Source organism: Chenopodium album, chromosome 1, assembly GCF_948465745.1.
Source record: "Chenopodium album chromosome 1, dcCheAlbu1.1, whole genome shotgun sequence".
Lineage (NCBI taxonomy): Eukaryota > Viridiplantae > Streptophyta > Magnoliopsida > Caryophyllales > Amaranthaceae > Chenopodium > Chenopodium album.
This window is the reverse complement of record NC_137834.1, coordinates 84,167,719-84,191,996: the sequence shown is the minus strand read 5'-3', so window position 1 is coordinate 84,191,996 and position 24,278 is coordinate 84,167,719. Positions and strand designations below refer to the sequence as shown.

At 34.4% G+C, this 24,278-nt stretch overlaps 4 protein-coding genes across 4 annotated transcripts; 1 reads left to right on the top strand and 3 right to left on the bottom strand.

Moving 5' to 3' along the window:
* The first annotated feature begins 1,057 nt into the window (after positions 1-1,057).
* On the top strand, positions 1,058-4,798 carry LOC145623743 (uncharacterized). The gene is made up of 9 exons (XM_081676611.1): positions 1,058-1,260; positions 2,296-2,344; positions 2,427-2,515; positions 2,624-2,680; positions 2,835-2,897; positions 3,049-3,114; positions 3,654-3,740; positions 3,942-4,035; positions 4,129-4,798. Exons 1-9 carry the CDS (start codon positions 1,156-1,158, stop codon positions 4,617-4,619), a joined length of 1,101 nt encoding a protein of 366 aa, XP_081532737.1. The 5' UTR covers positions 1,058-1,155; the 3' UTR covers positions 4,620-4,798.
* Positions 4,799-6,414: 1,616 nt separating this feature from the next.
* LOC145623736 (outer envelope pore protein 24B, chloroplastic-like) lies at positions 6,415-8,172 on the bottom strand. Its single transcript, XM_081676603.1, has 3 exons — positions 7,881-8,172; positions 7,416-7,778; positions 6,415-6,636 (listed from the first exon to the last, which is right to left on the bottom strand). Exons 1-3 carry the CDS (start codon positions 8,079-8,081, stop codon positions 6,556-6,558), a joined length of 645 nt encoding a protein of 214 aa, XP_081532729.1. The 5' UTR covers positions 8,082-8,172; the 3' UTR covers positions 6,415-6,555.
* A 5,356-nt stretch (positions 8,173-13,528) lies between these two features.
* Positions 13,529-14,875, bottom strand: LOC145623728 (transcription repressor OFP7-like). Its single transcript, XM_081676591.1, has one exon. It carries the CDS (start codon positions 14,829-14,831, stop codon positions 13,869-13,871), a length of 963 nt encoding a protein of 320 aa, XP_081532717.1. The 5' UTR covers positions 14,832-14,875; the 3' UTR covers positions 13,529-13,868.
* Positions 14,876-17,671: 2,796 nt separating this feature from the next.
* LOC145559314 (uncharacterized) lies at positions 17,672-23,600 on the bottom strand. The gene is made up of 7 exons (XM_081620740.1): positions 23,369-23,600; positions 21,660-22,055; positions 21,529-21,581; positions 20,860-20,897; positions 20,461-20,779; positions 18,688-18,998; positions 17,672-18,589 (listed from the first exon to the last, which is right to left on the bottom strand). The coding sequence occupies exons 1-7, from the start codon at positions 23,379-23,381 to the stop codon at positions 17,983-17,985; spliced, it is 1,737 nt and encodes a 578-aa protein (XP_081476866.1). The 5' UTR covers positions 23,382-23,600; the 3' UTR covers positions 17,672-17,982.
* Between the last annotated feature and the right edge of the window lie 678 nt (positions 23,601-24,278).

Below are 24,278 nucleotides of genomic sequence, written 5' to 3'. Positions count from 1 at the left end.
GCAAATTCCAACAAAATGTCATTCAAATCAGTTTGAGGCCGCTAATTTCAACAAAATAAGTTAAGTTTGACAAATTGTTTGGCCTGATGGCAAATATGGCAATACTGAGTGCACTCTTCAACAAATTATGACTATTTATTGATAATTATTTAGTATGGACTACGGAGTAGTTAGTAATAACTAATAAGTGCAGAGTATATTTTATTGTGTACAAAGTATTAAATATTTTTAGGTAAAAAAGAGACTCACTTAGAGAATATTTTGCACATAGTAGTAAATTTAAAGCGGTTTTTTTTTTCCACCTAAAATATCATGGAACTATTTTTATTTCGTGAAAGAGAGAAGCAAGCCCCTCAACGAGAAAGCAAAGAAACTTAACAAAAGAAAATGATATGTATATACAAATTCAAGACAAAGTCAAAAGGTTAAAAACTAGGCAGCAATCTAGATCAAGCCACATTACTTAAAACCTACTCCCTCCATTTTTATTTTTTTTAATTTGCATCACTTTTATATTTGGTAACTATATACTATATTTTATCAATTTTATCTTTTTTATGGTCCCCACTAAAATAATAAAAATATCCATCCTTTCTCACGTACTTTCTCTTTCATGGTCTCAATCTTACTTTTACTATAATAATTTATTCACACTCACAATAATAGATTACTCTCCTAAAACTTTGTGCAATCCAAAGTGATGCAAACCATAAATTATAAAATCACGAACATTTCAATTCAATTCATTAACTCAGAATAGGCCCTACTCAACAACTCAATTAACTTCTCTCTAACAACAACTTATCATAATTTCTCATCTTTACCTTCACGACTGAAATTTATTAAACTAAATTGATCCGACCTAATTTGAATTAAACGGAACTGACGTAATTTGAACTAAACTAAAAAATTCTATAGAGAAGTCGAAAAAAAACCAAGTCTTACTTTAATGTCTTTTATTACCAACAAAATCAATTATAATTGTCATATTAAACCGCCATTTGTTATTAAAAAGTATTTATATCATGGAAAATTAAAAATATCATTTGGGCTAAAAAGCTTAAACCCTCAATCAAAAATTCTCTCCTCTCTCCCTCCCAAAGTTTCCCCTGTAACCCAGTGAATCCTTGAATTTGAGGAGAGAGAAAGTGAAAAATGACGACGAGAATAGCTCCAGGAGTAGGAGCCAATCTTCTCGGTCAACATTCTGCTGAGAGAAATCAAGATGCTACCGCTTACGTCGGTAACCTTGATGCCCAGGTTTTTCTCTTTCTAGGGTTTCTTTTTATTTTAATTTTTTTGATTATAATTGTATGAATTGATTTTTGCTTTCATTTTTACTATTTGATTGTTTCTAACTAGGTCAGATTTCAATTCGTATATTAAATATTATAATTGGTAATCTTGGGAGTGAGCTTAATCGAATAAAAGTTATGTAATTTCCCACTTAGTTTTTTGTAATTGTGAACAATTTTAGGGGGTTTTATGGGATGCTAAAAAGAGATTTACTTTTGATATGGAGTAGATTTTTGTGTTTGTTGTTGTTATTGTGGTTTTGATTTGGTCTAAAGTCTATAGCTTATTAAAAAAATTATTGTTTAAATTTGATTAATTTTTGAATTATTGCAACTTTGAAGTTTGAATCATATGATAATGTGCTACAATGTTGGCGGAATTTGCAAGTATGATTTGTGTAATTCATTTACGGGTTTAGGAAGATGTTGTTTCATAAGCTGAATAACAAGGAGAAGAATGGCAACCACAATTAGAATTTAGATTTAATTTTATGGTACATTAGGAAAGGAAGAATTTACCGGAGAATTGTAAGCTAGGTAGCTAAGCTTTGCGATTGTAACTGATTGGGAGAAGTGAGTGAAAAGATATTTGAGAGAGATCCCAGTTTAACCGTCTAGTAAGACTGTAAAAGTATATGACTTAAAAATGGACGAATGGTTACAAGTAATATGCAACCAACTTCCCCTCCATATTAGGAATTTGTAGTGACCATTGACACAATTGGCCCCTGTCGTTCTGAATCGGTTTGCTCTGTAAGGATTTTAAGGGATTGTCTTAAGACTTATCCCCTGAGCTGCTTCTGCGTTTGATACGCAATTTGGGGTTTATCTTGTGTCAGATAGTGTGGATATGGGAATTAATAGTTTACTTAAAGTGAATTACTAAGTATGGAGAAAATAACTATTTTTCTGAGAGTATCATTGTGTTGTATGGAGTACTTGATTGAATTATCCTGCAAAATAAACTATGCACTGATCATCCTTGGTTGTTATGCTGCAGGTATCTGAAGAGTTGCTGTGGGAATTGTTTGTTCAAGCAGGCCCTGTTGGTAATTTTTATACATTTTTTTTTCTGGGTTTTCTGAAGATCGAATGCTTTATGAATTACTATTTTTTTTATCTTCTCTGCAGTGAATGTCTACGTACCAAAAGATAGAGTAACCAACCTCCACCAAGGCTATGGGTTTGTAGAATTCCGAAGCGAAGAAGATGCTGACTATGTATGCCTTTTTTTTTTTTTTACCTTAGTTGCTTTTCTTATCACCTCTGACGTGTTTGACAATGATTTAAGTTATATTTAGTCCCTAATATCTTCCTTTATAATGCAGGCAATCAAAGTTCTTAATATGATCAAGCTTTATGGGAAACCTATACGTGTAAATAAGGTATCCTGATTCTGGACCTTTTATTTTATTTCATGGCATAGTCAAACGAGTGTTTATCTGCGTAAGGAATTCCATGTTACAGTATTCAGATATGTGAAGTGCGAATGTTAAACACTAATACCCTATTTGGGTTTTCCACTATGTCCTCTTACAGGCTTCTCAAGACAAAAAGAGCTTGGATGTTGGAGCAAATCTCTTTGTTGGGAATCTGGACCCTGTAAGACACTAAGACCTATTGTTACTTATTCTTTCAATACTCTTAACTTGCTGTCTTTGCTGCCATTATCATATATATTGTGACATGATTTCTGTCACCTCCCTCTTTCATTATCATGTGACATTGAGATCTTTTTCCCCCTCTTTTGTAGGATGTGGACGAGAAACTTCTTTATGATACTTTCAGCGCGTTTGGAGTTATTGTTACAAATCCAAAGGTAATACTTCATTCTACCTTCTACCTTTGTGGTTTACTCGTAGTGCTGCTCATCAACTGTAGATTTTGGCAACTTGCAATTTCATCTGTAAAAGTTTTGTATTGGAATGTGTTTCATGGACCTCATGATTAATTCTAGCTTCCTAAGTTTTGTCCTGCATGTACTAATTGTATGATCAACATAGAAGTCTGCATTTGTCTTACTTCTCTGGTACTAACATAGAAATTGGATATAAATCATGCTAGATTAACTCTTGCTGCCCTCATCACTCTGTGCTTGGCTATCTGTCATCACTCATCAGCCTTGTAGCTTTAGAGATTTCCTTAAACTACTACTATAATCTATATTCAAAAGTACTTCTGATGCTTGAGACTATTTTCTGGAACGACTTCCTTGATTTGTATCTTTATTGAAAAAAGAGGGATGCTCGCTCAAACCCCTTGTGTGTTTATTACGAGTACTTTAGTATAGTTTATGCAATTTTTCTTTTGTGATCCTGCTTATCTAGCAGTAGCCAAATGTAATACTTTTGTTTGCAGATTATGAGAGATCCAGAAACAGGAAATTCCCGTGGCTTTGGATTCATTAGTTATGATTCTTTTGAGGCATCTGATGCAGCTATTGAGGTATGTACTGCTTTTTATGCTCAACACCCCCCCCCCCCAAAAAAAAAAAAAAAAAAAAAACCACCACCTTCACCTATATAACTTTTGTTCATATATCATTCTAAGTAAACAGATGGCGGCTTCTCTTTTTTTTTCTTTTTTCCCCTCTATGGCATTAGTTTATGTTTGGAGTTTAATTTGACAACTGTTTTGGAATTGCAGGCAATGAATGGTCAGTATCTTTGTAATCGTCAAATTACAGTATCCTATGCATACAAGAAAGATACGAAGGGGGAGAGGCATGGCACTCCTGCAGGTCAGGTTTCATTGCTCAATTAATCACGTCCATAGTAATTTATAATACACCAGATATTTAACATGTTCTTTTTTTTTTTTTGATAAATTACAGAGAGAGTTCTTGCTGCAAGCAATCCAGGTACTCAGAAAAGCAGACCTCACACCCTGTTTGCAAGTGGTCCCCCAACCCTTCCTCAAGCCAATGGTGCTGTACCTACTCCTACTGCTCCACGGCCTCTTGCAAATGGTGCAGTCCCACCGAGTCCCATGCCCCAATTCCGTCCTCCACCACCCCCACTTGTAGGATCATTCCCCCCTCCACCAATGCAGATGGCCAACACTTGGCAGGGGCAGCCCCAACAGCAAGGTCAAGGGCCTCCCTCGATGCCCCCGCCACCACCACAATACAGGCCTGCACCGCCTCCAAACATGATGCCACCCCCTCCCCCTCAGGCAGGTCAAGGGTATGCAAGGCCACCTCCTCCAATGTCAATGGGGGGTCCACCTGGTTGGAGGCCACCACCTCCACCTCAGCAAATGGCTGGCAGGCCGCCTTACCAGCAACAATATTCAATGCCGCCTCCACCACCTCCATCAGGTTAATATGTTGAGATGTTAAAATTTGGATACCTAAAATTTTTGTCCTTGCTGTATAACATTAGGTACAAATTTATTGTTATGATTAAGTTTACATTTTATAGAGTTAGAAACTTACTTTTCTAGTGATATATTTTCTGGATTATGTCATGCAACGCAAGAAAAACAGTAAGTTTCAAATTTGACTATCTTGTACTCCACAGCATCACTTTGGTTCAAGACACTTCAAGAGCCACCCTAATTGCTTGAATACTGAGATATTAGTTAAAAAAGGAAAATATACTTGTAATTCATGCTTTCCGCTTATTCTTTAGGTTTAGGATTTTATGTAGTCCATTAGGATAATCTTATAATAAGGCAAATGTTCATCAATTTAACAGTATCACCTATTCACCTTGGTCTGCATGAGGAAAATTAGGTTTCTTATCTTGATTATCAAGGGGTAAACTTGTCATTTCTAGTATAAAGTGAAGGTTATTGGTGTCATTTTTTCTTCTCTACCTTCCTTCAATTCTTCATCTCCTCAACCTTCATCTTCTTCTTACTCCCCCCGACCCTTACCTAAATCTCCACCGACACCACCATTTCTAACATTTTGGACACCGCCATTTCCAATACTGACACCTTTATCTTCCTCGTCTCTACTGACATTGACACCACCACTTCTGCCACAGCGATTTTACTATTGAATCAAACGAAAAATCTAAGAAATAAAAGGTATAAACCATAGAGTAAGTTTTCCCCTCCATTGAAGCCAAGTTTTCCCTTCTTAAGTTGCTTGTCAGCTATCTCCATTAATGGTGAAGCAAGAAAGTCCATTAACAGAGTTATTTTAAGGATGTGCTAGATAGACATGATTTTTTTTAATGTATATGTTCATATATTAATGCAAGTTATACAAAGTTGTCATTTGATAAACAGTTCAACGTTATTATTTTCTCAGTCTGCAATACATACTTTTGACAATAGTAAAAAAAATGGCCACTAAGGGCATGTTCTCTTCATCTTAATTTCAGTTGAGTTCTTAATTTCCTTCTCTCATAAACAGTTCCATTACCCTTAGGGCATGTTCTCAATCTTCTCATTGACTGAACTGAGCTGAACTGAACTGAAATGAATATTTTATAAGAGAAGGAAATTAGGAGCTGAACTGAACTGAGTTGAGCTGAACTGAACTGAATTTCAACGTAAGAGAACAGACCCTTAGTTTAGTAAATCAGAATAGGCCTTAATTACAAATGAGCTAAATCCAGTTAATTCCCAAGATTAACAAACTTTGTTTATCTGGGGGTATAATCGTCTTTTCAAGTACCAGTGGAGACTGGAGAGGTACATGCATCTTTTCATGTACTAGTTGAGGGGTACATGTGTAATTTCCTCACCAAACACCAAACAATAATTAGGCAGTTCAACAAAAGTACTGAATAAATAAACACTTTCAATATATTTACAGAAATGTCATTAGATTAACAAAAGTTCGTTTATGTTGTATATAAACTTGTATTTGCCGATTACAAATATTAGAGGCTCATGGTTATCAATTGGTAGTTTTGCGCATGATACATCTGGATGGGTTATTTCTCATGAAACTGTTAATAATTCAAACTTAATGTCAAATGATTAAGCAAATATCCATGCATGATTGCTTGTTTGGTATTTGACATTACCGGTTAATCTAATTACATATCAGAACCAGCAGAGCTCAGGCCAAAGGGCGGAGGCCGTAGCACATGAGCAAAAAGAGATGTGAAAAAAAAAAAAAATGGCCCTAGAGGCGGCTTAGAGCTACAAAAACTTCGAGTTGAACATAAACCACGCTTAACACTAAACAGTAAGCATTTAAAAGCTGTACTGCAAGACCACAGATCTTGCATTGGAAAAAAAAAAAACCCAATATCTTCGGGGAAAAATAAGTAAAGAAAAGATCAGCTAACTACAGAAATCACATATCAAAATCCCAAGTACTCTCAGCACTCAATTTTGGTATTTTTGCTTCCTCGGCCAAATTCAGAGACGCTGAAACCTGAAATAATAGTTCATGTATGCTTAGATAACGTACACAATTACTGCTAACATAGAACAGTTTTTGAACATTTTGAAAAATAAATCATGGATGGCAAATAACAATGCAGAATTGCAGATCAGATCAGATAAACATAGAATTATAAAAACAGTGACAAATTGACAGCAATGGCAATCAAAAGAGGTAAGTAAAATCAGCCACCTTTGGATAAACTGAAAACAGAATACGCTTATTCAATGAACATTAAACGAATATGTGCACATTAAGAGCAAAGACATGTAATGTCAATTAGGTAAGCTAATGTAACAAGATGTATGAGCTGATTGCCTAACATGTAGGCAAATATAGCACTTACAGGGTTCAGAAATAGACATATTATACATGAACTATATCATACATTGATTACGCATCGACTAGTTTATTGTTCGGATGAATCTTTTGCAATTCTCGCGCATAATACTCAACTCGAAACACCATTTAAACAACAGGAAGATAGAATCAACACCACAAAACATCTCACCATTTCACCAAATAGCTAACATCAAGAAACAATTCAATAAATTTTCTTTTATACAATCCATCAATCAATATAATTCATGCACTTATACGCAGTTCTATATGCTGCCAATGAAACAGTAGCATGATCAACTTCCAAGCCATTTAATCCACGACATTCGTCTATATTTAGACGTGACATTACTAGTTCAAATTACATTACCACGAGTATTCAACACCACACACGAAAACAACAACACATACGAAAATTACTGAGAATGTACCTTGAAAGAGCCACTGAAAGGCGAAGCTCGAAACCATTCCAACCCCAAAATCTTAGTAGAAGTCTGGTAAGAACCCTTAACAACATCATCCCCAGTAATCCTCTGGGAAACAGAAAAATCCCAGGAATTCTTGGCAACATCATAACAAGGTTCAAAAGTTCTAGCACCTCCTGCTTGACTATAACAATACTTGAATTTCCGAATTCCAGAATCAAAATTACAAGTCGCAGAAACCTTATTCGACGAATCAATCACCATAGTTCCATCAACCCACAAATTCTTATCTGCCCTAGAATGCGTATATGTCATCTTCAATTGCTTGTCTAAAACCCTAATTGAATTCATGAATTGAAACCTCAAATCCTGCCACCCAAAAAAAATCGAAAAATTGGGATTAATTCTCAAAAATTGAACCATATTTAAGAAGAAGAGATGAAAGAGAAGAAAGAGAAGAAGTAGAATTACTTGTTTGGGGACATTGTAGTCGACGATGAAAGACCCAGGTTTTTCAAGTGAAAGAGAGAGGTTTCTGAAGATTGGACCAGCGTCGAAGATGGCTTCGGACATGGCGGCTTTGAGCTTGAGTTCGCCGGCGTTAATGGAGACTGTGGCGGCGCCGGTGCTGCTGTCGGTGGCGCATTGGCCGTTTACCGACGCTTTCCACATCGTCGGAGGAGAGAGAAAATGGAGTGGATAAGAGTAGAGAAGAAAGCAGAGAGGTAATGGAATTTTCGAGGGAATGTTTTGTAAGTGGTGGAATTAAGGGTTGTGATATGGTTTGATGGGTGAGGGTGTAGGGGAGTTAGGGTGCGTTCAATTGTAGAGGATTTGTGGGATTTTTTTTTGGGCTTTAAGAGAGTTTTATGTTTTGAATATTGGATTTTTTTGAACAAAAAAAATGATACATGAATAACATGATCCATATCACCATATGATTATGGAAATTGTACAAGAGGGAAGATAGTTTGTACTCTTCTCATTTTTTTTTAGAACGATACACGATTATAATTAGGTTTGTTTTTTTCTTGAGACTAACGCTTAATGTATCTAGATTTTTAAAATAGGAAAATTTATTGTCTAAGAAAAAAAAGTCTATTTGCTGATGAGTGTTCGTTTCGTGTTTAAACGAGGTAACGTAATTCTGTGGCCAGCTGTAGACATATTTTGACCAAGGGACTAAAATTGTTGGAGTATGGTCTTAATTTCAACCATGAGTAAAATGAATCTTCTTGAGACAAGAAGCTTTTCCCTACAAAATATTAATAGTAGTAAGGTTATCTCCCTCGATACAAATATGGTTTATATTTAAAGACTTCGCAATAAGGAGCCCATTTTGAAGTGCTATAACCTTAATCATGAAAGGGGAGCAAAAACTATATACAATCAATATTGATGCGTTGAGAAAGACCTCTTAGAGCAGTGGCCTAGAGGTCACCTTGCATCCGTGAGGTACGAGGTTTGATTCTCATCAAGCACACATACTCGTGTTAAAAGCTTTCGGTTGGCGCCTAGTTGACCTTAACGTGTAAAACAAAAACAAAAAAAAATCAATATTGATGCGTTGTTTAGTTGAAACTTAATGAACCTGATTGCAATAGTGTAAACTTAAGTGAGTAAAATGATCAAACCTAATTGGATCTTATTTGAGCATGTTTAAACTTATTGACATATACATGAAACAAATCTTTTAAAGGTGAAAAGAATGCACCTTACTCGGTTTCTATCTAACTAAAGAATAAAGAGTATATACTTTCTTTTGAAATAAGTTGAACTTATGAGAATTAATCTCCTACTTATATTATTAAAGGCTTTAGGCAAAGATCATTCAAAAGCTCTCCCACGGTTAAAGGCTTAGATTTTGTTGACTTCATTTCAAAGTGTGATTTTAGCATTTAGGTTGTAAACAAGGATTTCAAAGAGTTCAAACATACGAAGTATTAGTTTAAAGAATTTCTCAAAGATAGATATATACGTAGTACTAGGTCAGTTGTACTCTCTACCTTTAACACGGTTCATCTCTATAGCGGTTATTCTTCATGCCCATATGCCTCACTCATGCATCTCAATTTCTCATGCTTGTAATTTCGATCATATTTCCCAAATTGTCAACGAATCATATACCCTTTTGAAAATGACTCTAAACAAAGTCACATGACCTAACACGAAAAATAGCCCAATATATTACTTAGTACAAAATATTCCAAACTATTATCATAAACTATGTGTAAAGCTTTTCAAGCATTATCCTTATCATAGGATTCCGATTAATCACCAACAAGAATAAAATTGTTAGTTTGATCTTTTTTTTTTTTTTGGTGTTTAGAGAGCCACAAGGGCGGGGGTGAGAATCGATCCCAGAATTTCCTGGAGCCGGGAGGGAAGCTCTAACCACTTGAGGTATTCCTCACTCTCTTGTTTGATCATCTCTAATGACCCCTTGATACATCCCTACTGAAATTGTTATCTAGTGCAAAATAAGAAATGCAACAAAAATAGAGATTCAATTAAGTTATAGTTACACAGTGTCAAAATCCGACTCAATCGTCCTGATTCGAAACCGACCAGAATAAAACCCCATTTAAATTTCAATTTGTATGGATACATTAATTTAACATACTCGCATCATCCGTCTAAGTTATCGGAATTGACCCCTATATTTAAAGTTAAGTGCCCGAGTGGAGTGGCACTACCAACAACATGTGTTGAAATAATCCAAAAGCTCCAAACAAAAGTGGTGGATTGAAACTTGAAAGCAATCTAATGAAAGGACATATCCATTCATAGATAGATTGATAGATGTTCACTAGATTTATGAGTATATTTTGGGAAGTGAGCTACTAATTAAAATTAGTCACACAAAAGACAAGTCAAGGATAGAGATTGGAGCCTGTTAATTTATATCAGTTGGAAGAGGTAACTGATTCTCTGATGCCGTGTGTTCCAAACTTCTCTGAAATATTACCTGAGATTTATTTTAGCAACAGGCTTCATGACACTAACCCATTCCCACTACGATGCCTTGTCGTACTACTGTACCCTAGAAAGAATCACAGCTTTATAAAAGCTCTACTTTGGCATGCTTCTTTTAACGAATTTAATTACTCCTTTTTTTTTTTTTTTTTTTTTTTTTTTTTTTTTTTTTTTTTTAAGTGTTATGTACATTGTAGGGCCCTACATTGTACCATACATAAAGATTAACGAATTTAACAAATAAGAACATAGAGTTTTTATCAAGCTTAGCTTGATGAATGATGATAATGCAAATTAATGGATATTGCTACGTCTATATAGACATGGCAATTCATAAAAGGAACAGCAAATTCAAGACATATTCTAACAATAAGATTGTTTCGATTTTGTTTTATTTTTTCATTCCTCAAATCTGTGTGAGAACTGAGAACAAAATTATTAAATCACTGACTATAACTTTTACTAACATAAGTATTTAACATTATCATACACTTGCACTTTAACATTAATATTTTGAACTATAGAGTAGTAGAGCATTAGTAGCTGGCCAGGTAGTGTCAGTGCAGTTAATCAGTGATTAGTAGCTAAAAATTTATCTTTACATTTTTTTTTATTCAAGCATCAAGGGACCCTTATCTTTTTCGTTCTAGATAATCTCAAGTTTCGACTAATGGTTAATTGATAATTAAAGTTCGGTACCAAGTAACTAGCTGATTGTACAAATCATACTTCGTAAATAGGAATGTTCCAAAGTGCACCTTCTGACCTTCATATATAAGGATAAAAAAAGCCCTTAATTAAGTTTCATACAACTACGAGTACAAAAAATACATTCTTCAATAATTGAAGTAAATCAATTTGCAAAGAGAACTTTTTTTTTAGTTCGTTTAGCAAATGGACTGTATTAAGGTAAAAGTGTTATCATTAGTGTATCATTTACTCGGGAGCTCAATTAATAATGGCATGTAATACATTTTATTTTCGGCTATAACCATATGACTATATATATGAATAATATTACTTAACTTGTAAAATTATGGATCGGATGTCCATCCTATATAAACACACATATTTTGACTTAGCTTAAATCACTACAAAATTTTCAAATTCACACATATATGATGTACACATCACGAATACGTGAAAACTTTGTAATACGAAAACGCATAATAAAGTCTCAAATTCACATGTTATAGTGTTATACACATCAGACATCATGAACATACACGTGAATTTTAAATACCAAAATGTATAAATATACTTTATATATACACTTGATATAAGGATGCAAATTGTGTAATATTGCATGTAAACTCATGTAAAGGTTGATGCACGAGTAGGGGTACGATTTTTTTGTATTTAATTGATTAAGGATAGTTGTGCATGCATGCAAGGAACTTTGGAAGGTCATATCATACAATAGTTGGAAAGTTACAATGAATGGTACAAATTACAACACTATATTTCTATCATGTTCAAGGGCTCAAGGCCATGCTCCTATAACTTTCACCATTACTATAAATATCCTATAATTCAATGGTGCATATAATTTTTACTTTAATTTACTCATAATAAAGACACACATATAAACCAAAAGAGATTTTAATTGATAATGTAGGAGCATCTTTTTAATTTTTTGGGCATATCCACATGCTACATTAGGTTTCTGGCGGTAGCACTTAAGAAATGGTGCACGTAATCTCATTTGTTATTATGAATTGATTCTATGAGCAATATTGATCACATTACATTCCTTTGAATCTTTGATGGGAACATATATATACATGTTGGATTGTTTAATTATCTTGTTGTTTAAAAGCATATGGTATATTGATAATTTTATTCTTGTAATGATGTAATTTCCTATTAAAAAAATATTACTATCTCCGTTTCATATTAGTGACAACGATTTAACATTAAGCAGAGAGAAAAAATGTTTAATCTTTGCAAGTAATATGAAACGGAGGTAATAGTGGGATATAATTTTTTATTTTTTTTTAATTTTTTTTTAATGTGGAATTAAAGGATAGGAGGTAGATTATCTGCCTCTCTGCCTGCCTTTCATGGCCCTACCCTTCTTTTTGAAATTGCTATTCAAACACAATATTACAATAGTGAATTGGTTAACTAATAATTGCACAACAAAATTAGTTAGACCCAATCACGTAACAAAAGTTTAAAATTAAAGGCATTGTTATTATGCAGTAGTAAAACATTAACAATGTTAATAATTACTCCATGTTACACTTTACATTCTCATTTTTTCTCACAACTACTATAATTTAAATGTTGCATGAAACAACCTTCAACTCGAAAGGTTAAACTACTACTTCGTATTGAACTGGCTACGACATGCGAAGGCCCTTTTCTTTTGCTCTGTAATGTGTTGGAAGTCCCTCTGCTCTGTCCAGAAGCTCAAAAGAACATGTTTGTACTCTTAAGTCCTAAGCTTGAAGAAATGATAACTCAATTCATCGAATGATTAAGCTGCAAATTAATTTGAATATTCTACGCACGCCTAAATCAATTACAAATAAAAAAGCATGGGATTTAACAACCCAATTAAACACAATGATACTGCATGTTGTTTCTTCATTCTACTTGTACATTTATACATGAAAAATCATCCTGTGCCAACCATATATTGCTATTTGCGTGACTACTACACAAACGATTATTGGATTTCTTGCTGCTTCCTTGATCAATCCATCAAAAGAGTTTGGACAAGGTGGACCCTTTTCTTTTTCCATAATTTCATCATGTTTCTTTGCAAACTGCGTCAATTGCGGAAGTTGTACACTATCAGAATTCTATGTTTACTTGCACATATCATTTCTCTTCTGCCTTGTCTTACCCCTCTTGTACTACATATACACAACTACTACTTCATTTCGCTTGTTCTTAGTCCACTATTTTTGGGACTTTCTTTTATATGGAAAACAATTTAGGGTTTTAATGTTAAACATGTACGTAAATTATTCATCTATGCATACTAAAAAGTATTTAATGTTATTATCGACTTCATATAAATTTTTAATAAGTCGATAAAAGTTTAAAAATTAAGTTATGAACGAATCTAAGAAAAATTTGTTATTGAAAAATACGAAAACTTTACAAGTGATTTATCGTTAAAGTTATACATGAAACGACTCAAACATTACACACGGAGTACTAATTAGAAACAAGAAGATTACTAAAAATAACAAAACGACATTTCTACCCTCGATTCCGCCATAATATCATAGAGCACCGCCATACATAGTCAACCTCTAGAACTAAGCAACCACCATTATGAAACTCAATAAATCGGGATCATACAATTAAGAATATTCTAAACATTTAATTAATCTCAAGATCTAAACCTCTTAATTAATTAATGACAGTCAAATTAGCTTATATATTAGCACATGAAATACAATTCATACTAAAACTAGCAATTAATTAACTTAATTAATAAAGCGAACTGATGAACTGGTTAGTAAATTACTCTGATGACTGACAAAATAGGCCATCCCAAATCTCAGTAAAAGCTCGTACAATAGCTTCATGATGACGTTCCGAATTAAGTGACAGAAAACAACGTAAAAGTTCCTCCAATTCTTTTTCCTCGAACATCTGTTTTTCAACCACCATTTCTATCATTGATCTCTTGAAATCATCCAATGGATCTTCCGATCTCTTTACGATTGCGAAACTTTCTCTTACTTTTCCGTCAACCACCGCCTTACACGGCGTCATTTTTCTCATAAACGCCGATAATCTCGCCGGCGCCGGTAACTCAAACGACGATCTCGGGTTTTTGTTTTTGTTTTTGTTTTCTCTCTCCTTTGACTTTTTGTTGACTTTAGGGCTGGTGGAGTCGGTGGAGACGAGGGTTTCTGTTTCTCTCTCATCTTGATTATCGTCGCTGAAGATTCCGCTGTCGGAGGAAGTACTGATTCGAACGTTCTGGAAGTTTCGTCTTCGTCGTCGGGTTTTTCTTCCGGGTCGGGTTTTGGTTTTTGGAGGGAGGAATACGACGTCGTTTTCGTGATCAGTGTCGGATGCAGCGGAGTTGTAGATTTTACGACGAGGAGGGGTAGAATCGTAATTATGATATTCTTGGGGGAGTTTAGTGATGACGTGCCAATGATGGGAGGGTAGTTTAAGTTTTGGAGATGATTCGGTGTTGGAGGGTTCAGGGGAAGGGTGTGATCTTAAACAACCGCGACGAGCCGATGAAATGGCGGATGACACGTGGCGTTTAATGGAGGAGCGTGACGAAGACGGAGTTGAAGTGAGGTTAATTTGTTTGTTAAGGGTGGTTGCGGCGGTGGAGGTGGAAGAAGAGTGGTGGAGGAATGAAGGGACGGGATTTGATGGGAGGGTGGAAGGGTGTTTAGAACGGCAGGATTGGAAGGTGGGGATTACTCGAGATACTCGGAATTTCATGAAGTTTTTTCTCATTTTACTCTCTTCTAAGTTTTAACTATGGTATGCTAAGATAGAACATGAACATTAGAGGAGTGTATAGTTTTTATAGGAGTAGTGTGATGTTTAATTGTTTATATCATTATATATGGATCATGCAAAATTGATGAATATAATAATTCATAGTCAACAGTGTGTGTTTGTGTGTATTCTAAGGATAAGACTGTAATTATACTTTTTGAGTTTCTTGTTGTGTAAAATCATAGGGAGTCATTGATATGACCACTCCTCAATCATACAAATTTGTTCATTATCATTGTCGTTAATTACATAAAAGTAGAGAATGTCACAAAACTCACAAAATAGACTACAATAATTTGTTTCAATGTAAAAATTAGACTACAAGAATGTCACAAAACTCACAAAATAGACTACAATTTACTAGCATCTAGGTAAAAATTATTTATGTTCTAAAAAAAAAGGTAAAATTATTTATGAGAAGGAAATAAAGAGAGAAAATAAAGTTATATGTGATGAGAAGGGAGATAAAAAGAGAAATGACCTTGAAAAATAAAAAGAAAACTTTTGTTGTAAATAATCTATAATATCCATTTATGGTAAGTGTTGCAATAAATTAAAATGGATTTGACAACCCTTACATGTTATTTGCAACGATAGATTTGACATAAAGTAGAGAGGAAAAATGTCTAATTGTTGCAAATAATATTTAACAGAGGTAGTATGAAATATGGAGTACGAAGTATGACTTCACATGATACTACCTCCGTTACAAGTTATGTGCAACGATTAGACATTTTCCCTCTCTGTTTTATGTCAAATCGTTGCACATAATCTATAACGGAAGTAGTATGTAAATGAAGGAGTACGTCTCAAATAGTAGCAGTTCTTATATTTTATTTGAACTCTTCATATTATTACTTAAAATGATCTTGTTGAATCCATAACTCTAACAAAATGAATGGGACGATTGATCATGAATTTTTTTTTTTTTTCATAAAATAGCTCATTCGAAAATCTAATTGTATCCATCATGGGGACACGATTTAGCCAGTTTTTGAATCCGAGCAGCATAAGTTACAAAAAGTATTATTCCTTCTCTTGAAAGCAATAAACATGCAAAACTAGTCTTATGATAATAAACGATCTATGAAATCCTTCATAGACGGCATTACCTTTTTAATTTCTTTATACAAAAATTGAGCGGTTTAATTTGTTTCTAACACCACCAATTAAATAGGTATACATGTATACTATATGTGCATAGTTTGAAGTGTATCCTTCATTTGCTCATTTTTAGTTGCAAAAGTTTGATTAAAAATTGTACTCCTTACTCCATAAGACCTTTTTAATAAAAAAAATTTAGTTAAAGTTAACGGAGAAAGCAGTACATACACAATAACACACAAGTACGTTATCTCGGAATGTTATTTGTGTCAAATCGATTACGTTAATGATCATGAAGTAATGAACTTATCTTTGAACTATAGGACTCTGGAAGCCTACATAATGGAGATATCGTGTGGCCAAGAAAAATGGTTTATAAGTACAGCATGCAGTAACATGGTTTAAAAAAAAAAAAAAAAAAAAAGTGTAGTAACACTTGGCTAACGAAGCATGCATGTCAAAACCTAAATAAAGATGAAAGGAGCACATTATTATTTCACGATATCAAGACCTTAGCTTTAGCTTGTAGACTTTGACAAAGAAAACAATACTCCGTATTATTTTGTCTCGTGAGATCAATATATTGCGCATGTAATTGTCAATTGCAGAGTGCTCGAGGTGTCTACATATATTTTTACTAGCTCCAACTAAAAATATTAGGCATCCGGCATAGTCCGTCCAAAATTAAAAACGGTCCGATACTGTTGAGGCAAATCGGCATAGACCAGTAAACCAACTTTGGGAAGGATTTAGCTAGATCCGGCACCGTGTCGTGTTCTTTTTTGTGTCGGAAATTAAATGGGTTGGAAAGATCAATGCTAATCCGACTCGTTTAATAAACGTGTCGTGTCGTGTTGACCCAATTATTAATAGTGTTGAAAACCCTTAATACTAACCCGCTTTTTTGTGTTCAGATTGTGTCGTGTTGAATTGAAAAATATTGGTCTTACTCCGTATTCAATATATTCCATTTGGATTTTTATATTAGGCAGGTTGGGTCATGTTAATTTTGTGTTGAAAATCTCAACACTAACCCAACCTGTTTTAATTAAACATGTCGTGTTGTGTTGACCTATTTAATTAAACGTATTAAAAACCCTTGACACTAACACTTTTTTTTCATGTTCGGTTCGTGTCGTGCCAGTTTTTACCAGCACTAGATTTAACACATTAGTCCGCTAGTGCAAATACTATTTGGTATCATTTTTGTACAGAAAAATGTGTTCTATTACACAAACATCTCCCGTAGACCGAATTCACAGACAAGACTCTTTAAGAATATGAAAAAGGTAAGAGAATCTTCACCTCTAAAGTGCTCCTAATAGAAATTGATATTAACAATGTACTCTATCATACATACATACATACATTAAGTATCTTTACATACTTGTACTTCGTATCAGTTATAAACTACATACAAAGTTTATTAAAATTAAAAGTCAAATGTGACAATATTCTTGGGACAAAGAAGGTTTCTTTATCATATAGTTCTTGACTTCTTCACATCATCTTATTATAATCGAATTAATGGCCAAAGCTGAATGATTTGTCGTGTACACATAGTATATAGGTCAGGGGGCAACCCGAGACATAAAATAACCTGGAAATCTTCTTCACTACATGGCCAATTAGGCATCCATTTTTTTTATTAGGAATACTTGAAAAACCATTAGAGCAACTGAGCAATAATATGATGCCTACCAAAGATTATTTATCTTGAACCTAACTATTTCGTCCAATACAACATATACAAACATAATCCTGCAGCTAACAGAGTACTCAAAACTACTGAAGTATTAATAATCGACGGAAATTTTCTAGAAGTATACTTGTGAAATACAAACAAAATCTGCTGCTAAGTGGAATCAGGAAGCATTCAAGGCAGCTTCTTAAACGAACAGACCAGAAGAGAGGTTTTCAGTTCTGCATCATCTGCTAGCTCTCGAACTGAAGCTTTTAAGAATGACTAGTCTTCAGGATACTATAAAGAATGTACTGCATTTCACTCACCTTCCACAAAATCTACCAGTCTTCCACAAACCCACTTTTTAGTCACTGGTTTTTCAGGAATTGGAGGAACCTCATCTTCATGATTTTGCAACTTTGCTCCATGGTGGTGCGAAGAGCTCCCATTCAATTTGGTAGCACCATTTAGTTCATGCTCATGCTGTTGATCAATGAGCTCCCTTAACTCTGATTTCCCTATAAAACTCCCTATATCGAGTTCAGAAAATCCATACCCACCGAGTTGTCTAGGAAATTGGTGATTTGTGTCCATTTCTTCCAGCATAGGCATCCTATAGACACCAATATCTTGATTTTGACCATCAATATTTTGCGTAAACCCAGTGTCGGTGCCATTCACTCCTCCATGGTGTCCTTGATCATTGTCTTCTGTGAAAGGGTTTTCATCCTTCTCAACACTATTCTGTGTCCCCAAAGTAAGATCATCTTCAGAATTAGGCTCTTGTTTCTTTATTGATTCAATAGATTGGGTAGCTTCAGCAATAAGCTTTCTTGCCTCAATAAGGGAAGCTCGAGCAACAGGGCTTTTCGTTGCAGCAATCTCAAGGGACTTTGCAGCTTTCTCTGCTTCTGCTATTAAGAGCCTGTTTTAACAGTATAACTCATTAAATACAAGAACACAGGGGGAATAAAACACATTTACAAACAAGGGACATGGAAACTTAAAAGGTGCAAGGCTCACTTTGCTTGTTCTAAGGCTTCGTTTTTCTTTGCCTCAGATGCCATCCTCTGTGCCCTGATGTTCTTCAACATTTCCAGCTTGGAATTCGCTAAAGGGTCTTTATACTTCGGAGCAGCCCTCTTCTTCAACTTGGGCTTTTGAATCTTTACCTTAGATTCTGCTGTGGCAGAGCTTTCTGCACCGCTGAGCTTTTTCTTAGGAGTTCTCGGGGATTGTGATTCATCACTTGATTTTCTCCTTACCTTTCTCTCAGCCCCCTCTGGTATATTATGATATTTAGCCAAGCCTGAAGTCACCCTTGAACGATATTCCTTTAAAGAAGGTTTAAAAAAAATATTAGCCAAGGATTAAAGAATGCAGGCAAAACAGAAAGGAAATAACTCAACAAGTGCTCATCACTACCACACAACTTGGTCTCATTGGAAATTAATGGTCAGGGTACAAGGCCACAATCAGATATTGAACGTTAATAAAAATTTGAAGTGCTTGAGCCTGGCCATTAGTAAGCTCTTAGGTTACATGTAGATCACACAGTCACACCAGTCTTGTTATTTGGAAAACTTTTGGCTTTTGCTAAGCTCAATGCACCTACTCAGTGATTGAAGTTATAGGAATTGGAAAAATAAAAACAAAAAAACAGCTAAAGTCTGGTAACCATCTGAGGGTTTTTCAGAAAATATCTACCAATTTGGCAACAACTCCATATATTCAACGACACAAACAAGCTAATAGATCCCTTCCCAACTGCACGAGTAAAGATCCCTTCCTAACTGCATGAGTAAAGCTGCATACATCTGATTAACTGTACACTACCCAAGGGCCAGCTAGAGTCTCATAAGTAGCACCGATAGTGATGGAATGATATGATTACAGCACCCAAGATAAAGGTTCAAAATTTAAAATATATTTTTCTAGGAGAATGCATATATAGCGTGGAGCCGTGGAATAGATCAATTATCAAAAATGTAACTTCCTTTGTTTTGTCAGGGAAAATGTTTTCCATCATTGAGAGTGAAATGTTCACATTTGGGGAAATTGTTTTCCACTCCTGCCCGAACCAAACAAAGTAAAATGGGGGGAAAAAAAAAGGGAAAATCATTGTCCATGAAAACATTTTACATCAAACCAAACACACCCTCAGGGAAAAAAACGAAATCATAAAACTCTCCCATATACAAACCCCCTGTTCCGGTGTTCCCCACTCCCATTTTCATCACCCGCATTGCAATCCCCCCCACCAATGAATCTACGATGCAGTCGTCAACCCATCCACTGATTCTGCCTTACATCCTACTTTGAAATATGAACAATAATCCAAAACAAAGCAAATAAAGGATCACAAAAAATATGCTCAGATTATGAATACAAAAGCTAGAGGCATATAAATCCATGCATCATACAGTTCCAATGACCAATTTTAATAGTCAAAGGACTTTAGAGAGCCTCATAAACAAATGCTGATTCAATCTTTGCCACTAAACAGGGCCAACAACCTTGACTAAAACTTATTTTACCAGCAACTTATTGCTTCAATCTTCTAGAAAGGTATATTACTCAACACTCTTTCACTTCATCTAAGACCCAACAGGCCACAAGGCCCACAAATCAGAACTTCAGGACAAGGAAGCAACGCTTATACTAAAACTACATAATTTAAACAAGAACTACATTCCTTACTTGTAAACATGACAATAAAAGAGCCACATATTTTTGTTTGAAAAAATTGAGTAAAAAAGTAATTTTATAGCTTTATGTATTAGGATTAAATCTTACAGGATCAGCCCACAAAGCAGCAATGGCCTCAGCAATTTTTCTCCGTTGATCGAGAGATTTGGGTGCTCTCCTGCTACCCTTGGGTCTAGGCGCTTTCTTCCTTTGCTGAATGCTATCCAACCATTCCTGCTGCAATTGCTCATTCATGACTTTGTAGGAATCCCACTGCAACTCCTCCTGCGCCAGCAAACCATGTCGAGCAGCTTCAGCAATCAAGTTCTGCCAATCAAAAAGGCAAGTTTCTTGAAGCAGCAACTTAGCACGGCGCTTTTGCCAGCCCATTCGCACTCCAACCCCAATTTTTTCCCTTGTCTCTGGACTGCAATAAGTGCATACACATTACAGAGGAAACTGGGAAAAAAATGACAAAAAGAAGAAAAATACTAGTTCCGGACCCACCTTTGAGCATGACCAATATTTGCCAACTTCATTTTCACCTGAACAAAAAATCTCATCAGAATGAATCTCATAGTATTCAACTAAGTTGATTTCCTGCATGTGAGTTAAACTGAGGAGATAAGGAGAATGATGAACTATCATAGGTTGAGACGCTCTTAATGGAATTCATCATCAACAATGGAGGGGGTTAAGGAGAAGGATGACGGCATAAAAATAGGTTGCTAAACATCAAAAGTTACCAAAAACATATGGAGATGGAAATAATTAAGTTTAGTTAACTATTCTTGTGTGGCAGGATATCACAAAACTAAATATATTTTATAAAGTGGAGAAAATGGAGACTACTACAGCAGCCAAGCCAAGCGAGGGAAGAAACAACAGAGAATTGGCAGCCACTTAATTTATATATTTGTAAACGAACGAATTATACAAGGACTATGATGCCATTTTTACACCATAGATAATCAATCAATACCAAGACAAACTTCTACTAAACAAAAAGATGGAGTTGCAGAGTACAACAATGAGCACAACAAATTAAATTGTCTGAGACAGATTCTCTGATATAGGATTCTTCTCAATCAGGATTGAATTCAAATGAGGCTCCATTCTATTCCTAGCTCCCCCCTAACTAAATGTATAATCAATATAATTCTTACATGACTTCACCTTAGGGTTCTGCATAGCAAGTCTGGTCCTCTCCCTTATACGTTGAAGAGTTTCTGTACATCATCAAAGTAATCAGCATTTGATCTCCAAATTACAAAAGCAGGAGGGCTGATAGTGTATGAGTAATTTACCAGGACTGTGCTTTCTGCCTTTGTTCCATGGCGTGTTTCCTTTATTTGCTTTAGAAATCCGTATGCGTCTTAACTTTTCTCTCTCATCAAGTTCTTCTTCTTCATTTGGTTTACTGGTAGATGGAAAAATATGGCTATGTTTCTCTTCATCTTTACTTTGAATTGAACACTTTGGCTCAAGAGTAGCAACAGCTTTAACCAAGAACTTACGACATGACTTCTTATTAAATTGACTTAAATTAAATTTCAAGCTTTCTGTACTCTGTAAGGACTTTCGAAATGCCCATCTGTCCTCGTGTTGTAACAGGCAATAGCTGGAAATTTTACCGATGATAAGCGATCCCACTCCTGAACAACCCAAATAGTTTTGGAAGGAAGACTGTGCAATAGCTATATCTGCCATAATATATCATGATAAAGACTTGATCAGTGCTGAATTGATTAAAAGACCAAACTAAGACAAAGTATCAACAATACGGAAACCATCACATCAGAACTCAAGTGAGAAGCAACTCTAAGCTTACTGGTGAAAATATGGTTAAATTTGGAGGTGAATATAATAGGGAATAGCGCAAAGGTAGTTTAAACAGAAGGCCTATGAAAACTTATCTATAGCTAACAAATTCCAACTTCAACTCTATAAACAAAATAGTTCTTCATTCTGCAAAAAAAGTGTCACATTGTCTCAAAATCATCCATAGTTATAATTTCATAAATAAGCCATGCTTCACTCAACGGTTGTCATCTATTCATCCCATCTCCACAACTCCATTCAAGCGCGGGTATTTCTGGCAATCTAAGAATAAAATATATTCTAGACATCTAAACAAGTACATTTGATTATTATAATGGGACAAAGGGAGTAGAAGTATTATCAATAAATGATATTTCGTGCATATTAATGACTTATAACATTCTGTTTAGTTTTATTCCTCCAATAAAAGACGGCCAAGCTCGGCTCTCAGCCTCTCACTGAATTATCTACAACACACAGTTTTCTACTTGGTATTTACTTTAATCCTAATCTAGACACAATTTCTCTAAGAATTTTACCGTGATGGATTCAAGTGACAACTATTATCCTGAATTGGTTAGATCTTTTAAGTCCTTAATTTCGAATTTCAAGTAAATCCTATTTTCAAAGACCATGAGATATAATTAAATAAAAAATGAAAACAAAGAAAAGAAAAGAAAAGAAAAGGTGTAATTAAGCAAGAAATTGAAGTAATTACAATTTCATGAATTCAGAACCCCAAGTAAATTTTTACTTCAAAAAAATCATAAAAATTAGAACTACAAATGTGGAAAAGCAACCTTTTGCAACTTCCAATAAGCCCTAATGTATATGCTGGCAATTCATTCATAGGTAAATAATTCCAGAGCATCAACTTATTTTCTAAAAATTGGAAATTCAGATCTTCAACAAATATTTATACTGTATAAAATACGGAATATAAAATAAAGGGAAGTCCAATAATTCGACCATTAATAAATATACTAATTCATAAAACATTCCCTGAAAAACCCAGTTGCCCATTTCACTATTAGTACTTCTAAGATATGTTATATTCAATTACTCAAAAGCATACTAATTTAAATTTAATGGGTCATAAAATTCTGAAACTGTATTGTAAAATTATCAACAGGAGCATCAAATAAAACAAGAAATTACAAAATTAGATGAATAAATTGAGAAAGAGAGAGTGAACCTAATAAAGGCATGGGGAGGTCATTCAGTCGAAACTCCAGAAAACCCAGAAACAGGAGAAGGCAATGATTGTCAAAATTACATTAAATTGGTGGTTCTTCAGCTTAAAGTGAGCGTGAGAGGAGAGAGAAAGAGAGAGTGAAGATGGAGGAAGATAGAAGTTTGTGTGTTTGGTGTTTGTATGGTGCCCAAGATAACCATGTGGTAGCTTCTGTGTTTTTTTCTATACCCAAAAGCCAAAGTCCATTAATTTATTAATGGATATGATTATATGAAGTTACTAGAAATAAGATGGGTCAAAATACTCAAAAGTCAAAACTAAAAAGCTAATCCGATTAGAAATAATTAAGTTCTTCATGTATACATGCACAATAATTTAGCATGACTTTATAAAAAAAAAATTAGAATGCCCGTGCAATGCATGGTTTATAAATCAAATTATTTATTATTAATCCCTTATTCCGTAGGAAAAAAAAAAAATTCCCTTCGTGTTTTGATAAGTGTTACAGTTTCACATAATGATTTTGACTTGATTAATTTACTAATATATATATATATATAAAAAAAAAAAACAAATGTTGTTGTATAATATATTATTGGATTCGTTATAATGTATACTTTCATATTATAAAATTTCCTATAATTTTACAATTATATTATATGATTTGGTGAATTTGTTTTTTTTTTTTTTTTTTTTTTTGTATTATGTTATTGATGCAAAAAACACTTCACCTGCTCTTTGCTGAATTAAAATTAATTTTTGATGAACTGAAATTAATTTTGTTGAACTTACATTATTTTAACTTTAACTTAATTGAAATTCCCCGTCAAAAAAAAAAATACTTAACCTATTTTTATTGAATACTTCATATGATTTTTTTAAAGCTGAGACATTATAAAATGTCATTTCT